We start from the raw sequence: 16,018 nt of genomic DNA, 5'->3' as shown, positions 1-16,018 counted from the left end.
TATGCTCATACATTTTCAGAGTCCTCAAGCTGTATTTTTCCTGTGTTGCTTTTTCAGAAGGATTAGGGTATCCCATTCCTCAGAAACTAGAAAACAGATCTCACAGCCCTTTACTCTGCAGCTTTCCTTTTTGAACTACTGACTTGAGGTTTCTCAATTCATTTGTTTAGGACCAGTTTATTTCAGGACATTTTAAAGTCAAACCTGGTCCATGTTACCTGGGGAAAAAAAAGGCATCTCTTAATATTTAGAGAAGCTTAGGTTTTCTGACATTTGCTGTATTGGTTTTTTGGTTGTGGAGTCTATCCTTGTTCCTGCAGATAACAGAGGTGGAATTTGTTCCTGGTTCCACTGTCACCTGAAAGGGAGGAGGGAGACAGAAATGCAAAGATTTCTAATCTTAACTATATTAATTAGAAATTAGTAGCTATAAGCGCTTCCAGACAATCAGATCCTTATGTCCCCAACCCTGTCTGTCAACTAACGGACAGCACACAGGTTGGAAGGGTTTCTGACCTCTAATATTAAGCCACACTTAATAGCTGGAAAAGAACTTTCCCCACAACAGCTCCCGAAATAACATTTATTAATACAAATATGTGACAGTTATTATGGGTTCTGCTTTGCCGATGATAACGTTTAGCTGCAAGATTGTATTTAATTGATAATAAAGTACTCCAAAAGAAACCAGCACAAAACACTTTTTACAGAGACAAGCACACTAAACTCAAGTTACAATACAGCAATGTATCCCATTTTCATGACAGACAGAAACTAGCAACAAAGAACTACTAACTAAAACCACAGCCACCTAAAACACTTATCTAGACACTCTCTCAATAACATAGGACAATAAAATATCTTGCACACCACTCTCTCTGTAACACAAAACAAAAGGAAAGAACAGAACTGCTTCTTATCAGCATACATGTTGAAAAAAAAGAAACTGCACATTGAAATTAAAGCAAGTTACTGTAGTTGCAAAACAGAGTTGGTCTTATAAAGTAAAAATAGCAAAAAGCAATAACCAATTGAAAGTAGCAAAGTGTGAAGCAAGCTACTGTTACTAGTATTAAGGTAGCAAAACACAGTAAAGGAGATGTGATAATAAAGTAAGAATCAAAGTAGCTGTTAGCATAAGATGTAAGATAAAATGTGTAAAGGAATAAGCTTTGTAAGAAAGTAAAGTATAGAAAAATAGAAAGCACATGGTCTTCTTTCCCCTACCTTGTTCCAGGAGGTAGAAGGCAGGACAAGCTGCAGCAGCTACCTCAACAGACATGCCATTTCCACCTCTCTGCCGGAATTTAAACTCCACACTTTTTATATCTTTTTTTCCCTTCATGTGGTTTTGTGTGACTACAAGTCAATCTTCTGGTGGGGTGATAGAGATGCCTGAGGAGGGTAGCTCCTTTACTGGTCATAGAAGATATCGCAAAGGGAGGCCGTGTTATTTTTTAACACTCCACCCTTTGTTAATCTCATCATTTGGAAAGCTTTTGTTCTGTGCTGCAGCACCCCTCCAGGGGGCTGAGGCATCTCCCTCAACCCATCAGGCTTATCAGGGGCCATCACCCCACATTCCACCTTGTGGGCTACACAGCAGAAGTTACAAGAACAGCAAATACCTTTAAGTCACTGCTGAAGTAACAGAAAGTAAAGGAATAAGACTGGGGAGAAGTTCAATTTTCTTATCAGAGGCTGGAATGGGCCTTCAACTGACATGCTAATGAAATTTATTTTTCCCATCTCTGTGACTGCAATTGAAAGAAAAAGTGTAGTACAGGGATCAGCCAGAAGCCTTTAAAGCAAAAGTACCAGGCTCTGTAGCATGGCTGGAATCTTGGCTAGAGACTCTTTTCTCATAGAGACTGACTCTTGTGAAGGAGCTGGAGAAGGTTTAATTAACCCTAAACACAGGTGTTAAACATGTCTCTGTTAGGACAAGTGTCTCCTTGCATTTTGTCCTTACCTCCTTCTGTTTCACTGTTGAAGTGCTTCTCTAACTAATTTCAGGTGTGGAACTGCTGTACCTGGAAAAGCAGATTTAGATTGTCTTTCTCTATGTCCTCTACATTTCTTTACCTGACAAAGCAAATCACGGTTCAAGAGCAAATGTCATCATGATTTGTGTTGATCTGTATTCTTAAATATTTGATTGTGTAAAGGTGGGAGCTACTTCAATCATTATAATAAACAGATCTTCTTTTTTTAAGAAGTCATCAACTGAAGAGGTACCTGATAACTCTGCCCTGTTACAAGATGGAAAGAAAGATGACAAACAAGGTATTCAACTCAATAACTATTTTATTTTCCCATTGAGGTTAAATTCTGTGTGTTTTTAGTAAGCCCCTATGTTTGCTGACACAAGCAATGTTAACGTTTAATTTCTAAGCTCTGGTTATGTGTTCTTGTAGATTTAAAGAGACAACTCACTGACAGCAGCTGAGTTAAAGACAAATGGAGGGAGCTGCTTCAAAATTAGTTATATAATATGTGAATGATACAAATACACCTTCTAAAATACATCTAGTTCTTAGGCAATTAGTGTTGCACTTCTTATTTAAAAAAATTGTAGTTGTTATCAGGAATTTTGTAAGAGTAAAGATTACATTGGGTCCAATTTTGGATTTCCCCTTTTTCAGGAAACAGCAACACTTCAAAAGTAGTTTTTATTCCTATTTGAAAAACCCCAAACCCCATATTTTCTTGAAAAACAAATTTTTTTATCAAACTGGAGTGAAAAAACTTTATTCATTTCACTAGAAATCCATCAGCAGAAAGCCATGAGAAATGGAAGTGAACTTTCTCTTTTTCCATGCAGTAGCTTCTATGGCTTCCAGAATTGGCACAGGAACATCACACAGTCATTCATTCATTCCCTTTTATATTCCCTTTCCCAACCTTTCGGGTTCTTACTTGCTCTCTTTCAGTTGTGGAAACAAAACAATTGTGGGTGTTTTGTTGCTGAATTCTCAGAGCTGCAGATTATGTATGATTATAAATAAAAAATACCTTGACCTCCCAGCTGTCCTCATGTTAAGGTTGCATCAGAGCTGTGAGACCAGGTAGTCCACATTCCTGAATCACCAAGTTTGGCAGGTTCCCAGTGTCCCTGTTTCAAAGAAAGATTGTTAAGAGTTGAAGTGTGTTTGTAAAACATTTGACAAGTCAGCGTGTTCCCAAAAATTAGTGTTTTGTTGTCAAGATTTGTTTTGTTATAAAATGCATAATTAACCAGAGGAGGACTTGAACCTTGAAGGTTATAGCTCTGAAATGTTTAGGGAAGATTTACTTTTTACCAAGGGATTTTTTTGTCCTCCTGTTTAGGTGAAAAACATGTACTTTTCTTTTTGCAGCTGATGTGTTAAGTCACATGGGAACCTGTTTTGAGACATACAGTCCTTCAGAGGTGAAGATTTGCTGTATTTATGACACAGATTCCTACCTTTTCAGCCAAAGAACAAGTGCTTTTGTTCTACGATTAGTTGCTATTCTGAAAATATAAGAGCAGATCACTCTCCTGACTGAGAGGATCTCCCCAGAAGTCAAGATTCTGTAGTTCAGGATTGTGGCAGGAAATTTTCCTGCATTTTCAAAAGTATACAAATAAATGAGGTTCACTTTCTCAGGTGATAACATAGTTAAATGTGGAAGATCATGTAAACTGAACAGAATCAGGAGAACCAGACTTTTCCCACGTTTTGTTTGATTAAGGCAATTCACAGGATCACCGTGGGTAAGGTTGGAAGGGACCACAGTGGGTCATCTGATCCAGCCTCCCTGCCCAAGGAGGGTCATCCCAGAACATGAAAGATTTCCTTCCAAGTGGTCATTTAACACTGTATATTACAGTACGTTAAATTACACCATAGTGCATTAAAAATTCCTTTAAAAAGTCACTAGAAAGAATATGTAAAGTTCAGTTGAAGGGGACTAAGAACTTAGCCCCCCAAATTCTCAAAATTTGAGATTATTTGGCAACTACAGCATAGGTCTTTCTGTTCTTGACTTTTGTGCTCTTACAAATTGTTATTTGTTTGAGTGCTTGGGTCTTTTGAGGGTATTTGGCTACTTTTCAAGTGTATTTGGCATTATTAGATGTTCTAATACTAGTTTAGGTGCTCCTTTCTCAGAGTTGATACCTGTAGATTTTACCCACACATACTTATATACTTTTTTTGCCTTTTTTTTTCCCCTTAAGCTCTTAAAGTAAGCACTACTCTCAAAACTATACCAAAGGAATTTCAGCACTTGACTGTGAAAACAGGTAAGAAGAAAAAAATTCAATGTGTTACTTAAATTAGAATTTTGACTAAATTTTTTTATATATATCACAGCCTAAATTAATTTTTGGGAAAAGCTCTCATCCTGTTTTACTACTAAAATTGGCTTTTACCTCATAATGACTACCACTTGCAAGATAAATATCAATTACTTCTTCAGGTTGTCAAAAGGTTTTCTTGGTTTCTTTCCCTCAGTGTATGGGCTTTTCATCTCTGGGAAATGTTTTAACATATTGGTTTGAAGGAGTCGGAACTGTGCTACAAACAACATGCAACAGCATGAATATTATGTCTTTTGGTAAAATCTAAAGTATAGAATAACTATGTAATCTTTCAGTAAATATTCTGAAATGTCCTGTTTCTTTGTGAAAGCTGAGTTTTCAAACTTTGTGTTAAGGAGTTAAAGGACAGAGCCTTTTGAAAACACAGACCTGGAGGCACTTAAGACACTGACGAAACTGCTTTTGATTGAGAGAGTGTTTCTTTGTTGAAACCACCCTTGATTTTTCTCTCCAGCTTCAACATGCACTTCTTGTTCCTATCATTCTGGAAAATGTTATTTTTGAAACAGCATGTGTCAAAATGACTTAGTTGCTCCAGAAACTTCCCCTGTGTTCAGTTCAGTTCAACAGACCTCCCTTCCCTTGCTCTTCAATTTCTTTCCTAGCGTGGTAAGAATAGTTTTAAGCCCTTCCTGGTCCTAGCCAAGCAAAAATTTGGACTTTCTTTTCCCTTTGCATAGATGTTTTGACTCAAGAAGATATCCTTGATTAAGAAAATGGACCCCACATTTCTGTCACAGCAGTTTTGTCTTATAGCTCAGTTTATTCAGGGCTGGTCAACAGCTGCATGCCTCATTTCCCAGCTCTTTTTTTTTCTGGCTTCTTCCCAAACACTTGACAGCTGCCAGATTTCCTATCGATTCTCAAATGATTGCTTCTTCTCCTACACACACAGACACACACACACACACAGACACACACACACACAGACACACACACACACACACTCTCTCTCTCTTTTGCACTTCCCTCTCAGGGAAGGGGGAGGGTGGTTGCCAGACTTTCTGTTCTGTTCTCCTTCCCCCTGGTTTTGCCCAGGACCTCACCGGGGAGGGTTTATTTTCAGTTCAGCATGTCCATCTTCAGTACATTTAGGAAAAAAACCTACTGCACATCTCCTTTGCCACTGACCTCTTTTCCCTAGTGTCCTTCATCTGCTGTTCAGTGAGGTCTCCCTGATGCCTCTGTGCTACTCCAACAGTACTGCTGTGTTTGTATAACAAGGGAGACAGGGGCAGAGTTTCACTCCATCATCATGGCCACTGTAGGGCTTCTGCTCTTGCTGTCCTGCACACTGAGGATTTGAAAAAGCACATTCTCAGGTTGCATGCTACAACTGATGTGAGAAGTAAAGTGTTTAACCAGTGGACTAGAGGCAGCACAGTATGAGGGGTTATTTTGGAATCAGTCATCATTCTGAAAGGTCATTGTCATCATTAACCTTCAGCATGAAAACTCATTTGGGATGAAGTGGGAAAAGTTTCACATGCCTCTTTGGTTATTCATTTGGGCTGTTTATGTAAACTCAGGAAAGATAATAGTGCTGTGCTTCATTATGTAAAAGTTTTCTTTGCCATCAGAAGGTCTAGAAATTTGAAATCAGTAAGAACTTTACATATTCAGCATCTCTGAATATCTGGCCCGTTTATTTAAGCTCCTAAGTGCAAGGTCATTGTTGACATTACACTTCTGAAGTTTTGAGGGCCAAAGTTGTGAGTGTTTAAATTGTGTTTGAACATTTTTCCCTAGGCCACCCATAAAGGGATGAGTCAATGAGGTTGATTTAGACTAGTAGGGAATACTTTGATTTTTTCTTTTTTTAGCCATGTGGCATATTTGCACCTTTCATAGTACAATTTTCCTGCAAACCAAGGAGGCACCTGTTGAGTATAACATATTTGGTTGCAGCCAAAAGCTCCTGAATTGGCATACTTTGCAATGTTAAAATTTAATTGTATTGCAAGAGGGGTGTAGGAGAACTTCAATACTCAAAACAGAAACCTTCACACTCTCCTGTGAATGAACAAATACAGTTCATGATTCTTTATAACTTTTAATTAGTGCAGACCAAGCTGTCCACTCCAACAGCCCCTACTGCTGCTGGAATCATGCAAACTTTTGAATAATAAATGTAAATTATTTACTCAACAGCTTTAACTTATCTGTTTCATGAAAGTTAGGCTTTTGTGTCCATAACAGTGGATATATGGAAAACTCATGAACTGGATAAATGGTTTTGAACTGTCTTGAATGGCTATGTCATGTATGTGTATGAACCTGCACCTCAAACACAAGGTATGCATAGACTGAGCATACCAAAAGAACTGCATGTTTTATAAATCCTGCCACAATTATTTGTATGTCCTAATAACCTGCTTCATAGTATTTTTGTATTATACTTCTTATTCTGAAAGGTAAAGCTAAGTCTTGGTTTTCTGTAATTGTAGCCTTGAATTTCCTAGTTTTTCAAAGGCTTAAAAGAAAATCCTTGGCAGTTGACATTCTATTGCTTTCCTTTCTTATTAGTAGTCATTTTGGGGTTCTCTCTTCCTTGTATTCTTTCCTGTCTACCTCAGCAGCTTGTCCTTGGTGGGTTTGAATGTTAGTTTTACCTATGGGTTTTTATACGAAACGCTTTCTTTTCTGAAAGGAGTATGAACAGAATTTAGAATCCATAAGAAAAGAAAAATTTGAAGGTTCTTAAATATGGTTTAGCTTGGAAAGGATTTATACTTCCTGTGTCTAAGTGGCATATTTAATAATTGTGCATGTAATTTAATAATCAGCAATTTCAGCATTGGAAAATTGGGTCATATGGCTTTAGGGAACCAGTGTCTGAAGTTGTATTCTCTGGGAGTTTGACACAGAGAGAGGGAGGAGGATTATCACCACTGCATATTTTAATATTAATTCCCTCTCCTTCCTGTAGTTGCTAGGAAGAGTTTGTTGCACAGAAATCTGGAATGACAGTGAGCCAGTTTGGTCATGACAGTAATCTACTAAAACTTGGTTTATAAGTGGTCATTTGTATCACTGCCAGCTGCATTTGGGTTTGTTCCATCCAAAGCACCAACTCGCACTGTGTTTCCTTAAAAGCAGTTCCTTTTATGAAGAGCTGGTGTGTGGCTGTACATGTGCCATATGCTGCTACTTGTGTTCTGTGATACTAAGGCCTCCTGTGGAAGGTCAATGCAGTTCTACAGTGCAAGCCATTAAAAACTCAGTATTTGCCAACTGCTACCACAGATAGTTCCTGCTCTCTGTTTTGGAGGATCTGTTGTATTCTCAGATAATGCTGTATAGTAGCTGGTGATAAATCATATACTGAGGAAGCCAGAAACTGATAATTATTTTTCCCCCTAACCTACTTGTTTCTCTTAAGTGTTGTACCTTGATTAATAGACTGGGAAAAGTAAAAGGATTTACTTTGTGTGTGCATTGTGATCATTGATGCTGCTGTAATACCTTGAGGATATCTCAGTGGGATGAATTTGAAAGCAATCACGCAGATATGTTTTCTCAAAATTATCTGATGTTAGTAAGAAGAGCTACAGAAGAGAAAATGTAAACCAAGCAACAGCCTCAAGGAACTACCCAGAGAAGATAAACCAGAACTGTTATGTTCCTATTACATAAAACCTGCATGTGGCAGGATATTTGGAATCCATCCAAATAAAAGAAACCAATTTTTACATTAATAGAAATGTGTTTGATCAATGTTCAGACTTGAAAGCTTTCTACCTTCAAATATCTTTCCTTCCCAATGTCAAAATGGTCTCAATCTGACATTTTCATTTTTTTTAATGGCTGATAAGATGATGTACTTTTATACTAACTAGTTAAAGTATTAGGAAGGACGTAAACCTTTGTGCATCCGAAGCAGGACAACTAATAGATATCTGAACTAAGAATAAGATATTTTCTGTAAAAAGTTTATGCTGTTCCTTTATATTGCTTTGTCACAACTACATCCATGAGTGCAGGTCAGAGCTGCCAGACCTATTGCTTTTCCTGTATTGTGGCAAGCTATTAAAAAGGTGAAGATCTGCCTACATGTGGGGTTTTGAGTTCTTAGGAGATTCACACACTACAAAAGCAAAGGGGAAGCAGAAGTGAAAATCAATCCCCATTACTCATGTGAGATGAGCACACTCTCACATCCACATTTGCAACCCTCACATTTTTAATGAACACTGATTCTGAAGCTAAAGGCGTTTATTTAAAATATGATGTTTCAGCAGTTCTTTTTTCTCTTCTGTTTCAGCTGCTCAGGAATCTAATGCACTTAGAGCCAGACCACGATCCAGGTACTGCTTTCACTTCTATTTCAGGAGAAGTAGACACCTGTGGTGTTAGACACAAAGCATAAGTACTGGTGTGGGATTTTTTTCTTTTTAATTGGTGTGGTGCTGGAAGTACAGCTCATGCAGATCAGACCAATTTACGAGGAGGAATTCTGTGAGCTATAGACCCTACATAAGCACTGCCCTGGAGCCCCGTGATCTCTGGTCATAAGGTGCTGGAAGTCTTGCCTGTCTGCCCAGCCCTGCTGCCTTGACAGGGTGGTGACTGCCTCCAGCCCAGCCCCAGGGGTGTCCTGGCAGGACAGCTGGGACCACCCCATTGAGGGGAATGTCCTCAGCAATTTTTTGCTTTTGAAATATACGTGGTGGTTTCATATGCAGGGAGACACTGCATATTCCCACAAAAACAGCAACAGTAGCTCAGCTCTCTGGTATGGGTGAGTGAATCTCTTTGTTAGTATGTGTGTGCTTGGCTTCAATTGGGTTGTTGTGTGATGGAAGGTCTTAGGGACTGACACTGTTGTGTGCTAGAAGTGACATATGTTGAACTTGGATGTTTGAAAGTAAAAGGAAAACTGTGCCAGAAAATATTGTGTATAAATACATCACATCTTGGGTTTGGCTGTTCACCTACTGGTATATAGCCATATTGTTAATTCACCTTCAAACTTCGCTTCTTTAGTGCCAGGTAGAGGACTCCATTTTTATTTTTTTGTTTGTGTGGGTAATGAGAGTATAAACAGCAGCTCCCTGCTTTGAAGCTTGTCAAAGCCTGCTAGTAAGAGAAGATGAGCTGTAAGCACAATGATTGAAGATGGAAATCCTCTGTTCTCAGCACCTGCATTTGGGAAGGCTAAACTGCCTTGTGTGCCGTGTTTTTCTGCAGCTAGCCAAAGTTTTTTAGTTTTCACACAGTTTAAAATTTTCTTGCTGTGTTGCTGAATTGCAAATACTCAAAAAGTGTGCAGAAAGGCATAAAATAGCAAATGCTTAAGTTCAAAAACAGTCACTTAAATGTGACTACTCTATCACATATGACTGTCACCCATCTGACTGTATGTTGCTGCTCCAATGCAGAAGTTGAGACTAAAGATGTCTGAGCACTTCTTGAACTCAGACCTCCTACGTTTGTTGGATAATGGGATAAAGTACTGCAGGTGGATTTATTTTTCTCTATAAAGAATAATTGGAAATTTTAAAAAAATGTTAAATGACTTTAAACACCAGATTGGAATATATTCAGTAACTGCAAAAAAGAGGTAAAAATATTGAAAGAATTTGTGGTGTGAATAATAAATCTGATAAACTTGGTGATGATGATAAACAAGCAGTATTGTTGGTGGCTTCTCCAGGAGATCCTAAAATCTGATTCAACAAGTGAGGAAAAATCTGAGAGTCCTCACGTCAGGCAATGCTAGGGAAAGAAGTAAATCAGCAAGTCTTGTGTCTAGCAGAACTAGGGGAAGAGGGTGGAGTAATTCAGTGATTCAGGCTCCTTTAAGACAAGCTGTGGGACTTGCTGGGAAAGCCATCTATGGGCATGTACCATTTACTGACTTTGATTTATTGACTTGGAAGCAGAATGTTGGATCTTATTGTAACAGTCCTGATGGGATGTATAGTATTATTAAGTCAGTGATGATGGCACATAACCTCAACTAGAGTGATACACAAGCTTTGTTACAGTGTTTGTTTATTCATAAATTAAAAAAAGAACAGTTTTAGAAAAAGAAAAGGAAGGACTGAGCGGGGGAAAAATTGAAGGCTAGATAAGAAAATTGGGAATACCAAATCTTGATGAACTTCTACCTAACGAAGATCCTGAATGGGATCTGAATGAAGATGTTGGATTAAGTAGTGTAAAAATATATCAAACATTGATTTTATATGGAATTCAGAATAGAGTGAAGAAACCTAAGAGTCTTGTGAAATTGTATGAAGTAAAGGAGGGAGACAGAGACTCTCCATCAGATTTTTATGAGTGGTTGTGTGAAGTGGCTCGGAAATGGACAGGCTTGGACCTGGAGAGTGAGGTAATAGGATGTTTTTCAGTATATACTTTCTATTGGTCAGCTAGCATCAGATATAAGGAGCCTGTTTGGAAAAAAAAAAATAAATATCCATTTTCCATTTGTGGGAGGTATTTCTGTTCTACTCAAGTGTGCTTTTGGTCTTGCCCTGACTTGCGTGATTTGTTACAGTAAGTGTAACATCTCACATTGTCCGTGTTCATTTTGAACAAATTTTTCTCCTTGCAGAAAAACTATAATTGTGACAGCTGAAAAACATTGGACAGTATTCAGCAAAAACAAAATTCTTAGCAAATGCACCACCCTTAATTGGGATTGGAAAGATTTACTGAGCCATGTATTTGATCATTTTTGGTCACTTTGGAGCCATTCAGTTTTTCTGGATTTTGGAAAATTTGGTGACTGCTATAAAAAATTTGTTGTAATAGTTAAAATTTTTTCTAGTGTAATTTTATAAATTACAAAATATGTACTTGCAAGAGGTGTATGTTGAAGCTATACCAGTGTAAACACTCTCCTTTCAGTTTTGAAAGGCAACAGAAACGCTTAAGGGGTGTGTGGGGGCATTTTACTTGGATTTATCGAAAATAGTGGATACAATTATCCTGTTGACAAAGTTACATAAGAAGGCCTGAAACTGTGTTACAACAGGCCTTAAAAAATCCTAGCCCTGTAAGCACTTGAGTCCCTCTGTTGCCAAATAAATTTGTCTTGTTATAAGGGGAAACTTTTAGTCCTTAGGGCAAGGAATTTCCAGCATGAACCTGAGTTCATGCATTTTTATGTACTAATCCCTGTAGTTGTTTAAAATTCATTTTTGAAATGACATATGTTCTGCTTTTCCCCTGCCTGTTTTTCCTTAGGTCTTATTCTAGCACATCCATAGAAGATGCCATGAAAAAGGGAGAAGAGCCCCCTACTCCACCTCCAAGGCCACAGAAATCACATTCCAGAGCTTCCTCTTTGGATCTGAACAAAATATTTCAGCAAAACACACAAGGTAAAGTTTGCTTTCTTTCCTCCTTTGGAGGAGACCTTTTGGGTTAGCTGCATGCTTGGCAGCTTGATCTGTTTGCAGAAATGCTTGATGACATGTGCACGTGCTGGCCCTTGCTGTAGACAGTAATGAGAAGAGTAGACAGTAGAGAAGGAGTAGTTGCATTTGCTTGCATTACATTGCCACTGAGAGGAAAAATCACTGTTGCTATAATTAAGGTGATGATAATGTTTTCTGGCACAATAATGGGAAGCTTAACATATGGTAGTCTGTCATCACTGTTTATAACTAGCCTGGCTGTTTAGACTACTCTTATCAGTAACTACAATATAATTGATTTTTATTACTATTTATTTTTTGTAGTTCAGAAGCAGTAAGAAAATTCTTAATAATTTAAACTTAGAGAAAGAAGACAAACATTTTTGATGTTAGAGTCTACCATATGCATAGGGACATTCAGAAAACATTCTTTGCGTAAAAAGAAAGGGTAATTTCTTTTGACATCGGTTCCTGTTGAGGAGAGGGAAAGAAAATGTAGAATAGTAGCTGGGGTGAACTGAAAGAAAATGGCTTTTCAACATGTTACTGTTCAAATATGCCTCTTGCTTTGCACAGTGAGCAGTGGAAAGAGGAGCTGTTTGTTCAGGACAGCAGTCACGCAGCATCACTGCTTCAGCAGTGTCCTTGAATCAGATCAAGGTTTATGTCGGGTACACAATCATCAGACTCAAGGACTGGGTTAAACATGGTCATCCTTATGCTTCAGAAAAAGCCAAGGTTTGACTGTGTCAAGGAATGTTTAACTGGGCCCTCTAATGTGGCTTTTAAGTAAAAGAGTTTCACCTAATGCTGTGGGACATCTCTTGTGCAAACACTAGAGAGAATTCGAGAGTCCTGCTGTGTGTGCTGAACCCTGAAAGTCTATAGGAATAAACTTTTTTTTTTGCCTTACACAGAGAAGTAATTCCTTATCTTTGACTAAGTTCCTGTTGAAAGATGTGTTGCCTCCAATTTTGATTTTATTATACATCAAAATAAAACCCCAAACAGAGCCAAGTACACATTTTCTAAGGCAGCAAATCTTCTCATAATCCAGATAACAAGTATAATTGGAAGGAAATAAACTTGGGTTTAAGTTTCATTTGGAACACAAATGAAAGAAGAATGTAGTTTCTCAAAGAAGCCATTCTGTGAATGAAAATTAACATCTTGCTTTTGCAATGGTTTATTTTGAAAGTCATTATTACTTTTGAAGTAACATAATGGTTCCTTTTGGGCAAATTAACAAACTGTGTGCAGTTTTAGGTACCACAATATAAGAAGGATATAAAGCTATTAGAGAGTGTCCAAAGGAGGGCCACGAGGATGGTGAGGGTCTGGAGGGGAAACTGCACAAGGAGCAGCTGAGTGCACTTGGGTTGTTCAGCCTGGAGGAGACTGACGGGAGACCTTATTGCTGTCTACAACTTACTCATGAGGGGAAGTGGAGAAGCAGGTACAGATCTCTCTGGTGACCAGAGACAGGACCCAAGGGAATGACATGAAACTGTCCCATGAAAGGCTTAAGCTGGATATTAGGAAAGGTTTTTCACCCAGAGGGTGGTTGGGCACTGGAACAGGCTCCACAGGGAACTGGTCACAGCACAAAGACTGACAGAATTTGAGAAGCATTTGGAAAACGCTCTCAGGAGCATGATGTGATTCTTGGGGTGTCCTGTGCAGGGCCAGAAGTTGGACTCCAGTGATCCACCTCAGGATATTCTGTGAGTCTGTGTGTGTTCAGCATGATTAGAATAATCCTATTTTGGTGTGTTAGTTTTTTTCTTATTAATTCTGGTTCAGAAATAGTTCTTGTTTGGGGAGTTTGGTGGATAATCTGCTTCCAGACCTGCAAAGGTGTGCTCAGTAATTCTGAGTTCTGTTTTCAGTTCTACATAGGTCATGTTGATCTATAGGTATCACTTCTTTTATTACAAAGCCATCTGTGGTTTGAAGCAGTTTTGTTTATTTCCTTTTTAAAGGGCAGAAAAGAGAAATCTCTTCAAGTAATTCAAAGACTGTGGTGAATCCTTGTTGGCAATGGGGCTTTTTATTAGTTGTTTTTTGTTTGTTGTTTTTTTGGTTAGTTATTTGCTGCTGCTGTATCAAGTTTGCCACCATCTTATTACGCCCTTCTCCTGGCAAGTGTACACACAGAACGTTTATCCATGAGGGGTGGGATGTCCAGCAATGCATTAGCCACATAAACTGTGCTTTAAAATTGCTGAACTGGGACATAACTGGTCTGGAAGGAGGCACCTTCATTCATACTTCATAGCTGCACTCCTCTGGGACGCTGTAACTAGTGTTACCCAGGAAAAACAAAAAGGCAAGAAAACTTACTGAAATGCCTCACTTTCTCAGATATCCATATGTGAATTTCTGCAAAAAATTCCCTTCTATTTTTGTTTTTATTTGTGTAGTCTTTGCTAGCAACTGAGAAAAATTCTGTATTGCTAGTTTCTCAGTGTGTTTCTTTTTGTTGAATATATAATTTCTGGCATTTGGGCTGTGTCTGTATTAAGAAAATACTTGGCTAGAATGTATGCGTTCCTGGAAGGACAACAGCAAGCTTTAAGTGGAAACAAAAATGTCAGTTTAAATTCATACATGACCTGGTTTACATCTTCATTTCTTCTCTGGCCCACTTTCTAGTCATTTATGAGCCAAGAGCTTCCAGAATAAGACCTGGATATTGAAGGGGCCAAAACTGGGGCAGCTCGGAGCCCAGCACTCCTGCAGCAGGGCCCCCAGCCCCCTTTTACCTTCAACATCAGCAGTCAACTAGAGCCTGTCTTGGGGTAATTTTGGGGTTGGGACAACTCTCAGCTTCTGTGTTAAAACCCAGAAATACATCCATTGTCTTCTGGTGTTTTGTTGAGTTATGTTTTCTGCTCATGACAGCTACTTAAAGAATTTACTTTGGGGCAGTTAATAGGCAGTGACAGCAGTCTGGGTCTTGTTAGATTCATACAGATGCTTCTGAAATACATTTTATTTCCCATTTAGTTTGATTTCTGAATCATGTAACTACTTTAACAGTTCTGTTGAACGTAGTATACTTGTTGGTAAAGAGAATTTTCTTTGATGAAACAACAAAATTGTCATACTCAGTGTAGTTTCATGTTGTTCTGGAAGCAGATTGAATATTGCTGTGTAATTTAACAAAAGAGCCATATAACTATTTACAAATGAATTTTTGACTGAAGTGTTTTCAGCACTCATTTGCTTTTGAAACTCAGCTCCTGCTGTGGCTGTCCCTGCAGTGAGGAACGTGTGGAATGCAGGCACCATTTTTTACATGGGCTTGTAAGCAAACACTCACTGTAACCTGGATTTGTTCCATTGGGGTGCTGGTTTCAGCCAGCAATATGGGGCAAGTATTTTGGGGGTTTTCTCCCTTTGAAAATATGAGGTGTTAAGTTCCACACTTAGGGGGAAACACAACAAGCATTTTATTGCAAGTGCAGTACTTTCTGTTACAGATGATGTTTTCCTGACTACTGTCAGATCTGTAACTTCCACTTTGCATTGCTGGGCTAGTGACGGCTGCCAAAGAAGAGAATGTCCTTTTTACTCCAAAGATAGTGTTCATAGTAAAGCAACAAAGGAGGAGATTTATTGGTGTGCATCATTGTTCCCATGAGTGACATAAATGTGTCTCCACATCACTTCTGTGTTCCTTCATATGTGTATTTCCCAAACAGTTTAAAGTTGTAGTTTTATTGTTAAGACTCAGTTAGTACAATCTTCTTTCTGCATCCTTTCATTTTCCTTAGTGCTAGAGGAAGACTTATGTTCAGCATCACATTTTATCCTTTTTCATACCTTTGAGGAAGACTCTTCATTACTTCTTTTACTTCATTTGACTTTTATTACTTCATTCAATTAGCACTTCCTTTCCTTGAGCATACAGGCTTCGTGGGTTTTACTTGCTGATTGTGGATATTGTGAATAGTTAAATATATGTTGAGATGTCTTGTTTTTTTCATACTTGACTAACTACAATCAAATTCTTTGTACTTCTGTTTAAATCTACATGTCAAATAAAACTGTTCCATAATTCTGTAGTAAACAGGATTTTGAGAATTAAAACGATTGTTGTCATATATATTTTGATACAAAGAAGTGCCAATAGTTACCATAATACTGTTTTTCCAGTTGTTTTCAGCAATATCTCTTCAGCTATATTGTCTTTTTAGCTTAGTGAGCCAAATACAGGTGACTTTCCCTTTTGTGCATGTGGAACTCAGTACAAGAAAACCTGAGAAATTTAGCCCAGATAAGCATGATTGCTGTT

General features: G+C 38.3%; 1 protein-coding gene across 3 annotated transcripts in view; it reads left to right on the top strand.

The window, feature by feature from the left end:
- Positions 1 to 16,018, top strand: part of REPS2 (RALBP1 associated Eps domain containing 2) — a 94,613-nt gene that overhangs the window by 52,556 nt on the left and 26,039 nt on the right. For 2 of the 3 annotated variants that reach the window (XM_071556622.1, XM_071556806.1), the window contains exons 10-13: positions 2,217 to 2,286; positions 4,205 to 4,270; positions 8,613 to 8,655; positions 11,546 to 11,682. In XM_071556622.1, coding sequence (XP_071412723.1) covers positions 2,217 to 2,286; positions 4,205 to 4,270; positions 8,613 to 8,655; positions 11,546 to 11,682 — 316 coding nt within the window. The remainder of the gene's footprint in view (positions 1 to 2,216; positions 2,287 to 4,204; positions 4,271 to 8,612; positions 8,656 to 11,545; positions 11,683 to 16,018) is intronic. The other variant, XM_071556712.1, reaches the window with a different exon arrangement.

Source organism: Pithys albifrons, chromosome 1, assembly GCF_047495875.1.
Source record: "Pithys albifrons albifrons isolate INPA30051 chromosome 1, PitAlb_v1, whole genome shotgun sequence".
In the NCBI taxonomy this organism is placed as follows: domain Eukaryota; kingdom Metazoa; phylum Chordata; class Aves; order Passeriformes; family Thamnophilidae; genus Pithys; species Pithys albifrons.
Note: the sequence above shows the minus strand (reverse complement) of the source record. Positions and strands in the feature narration are given on the sequence as shown.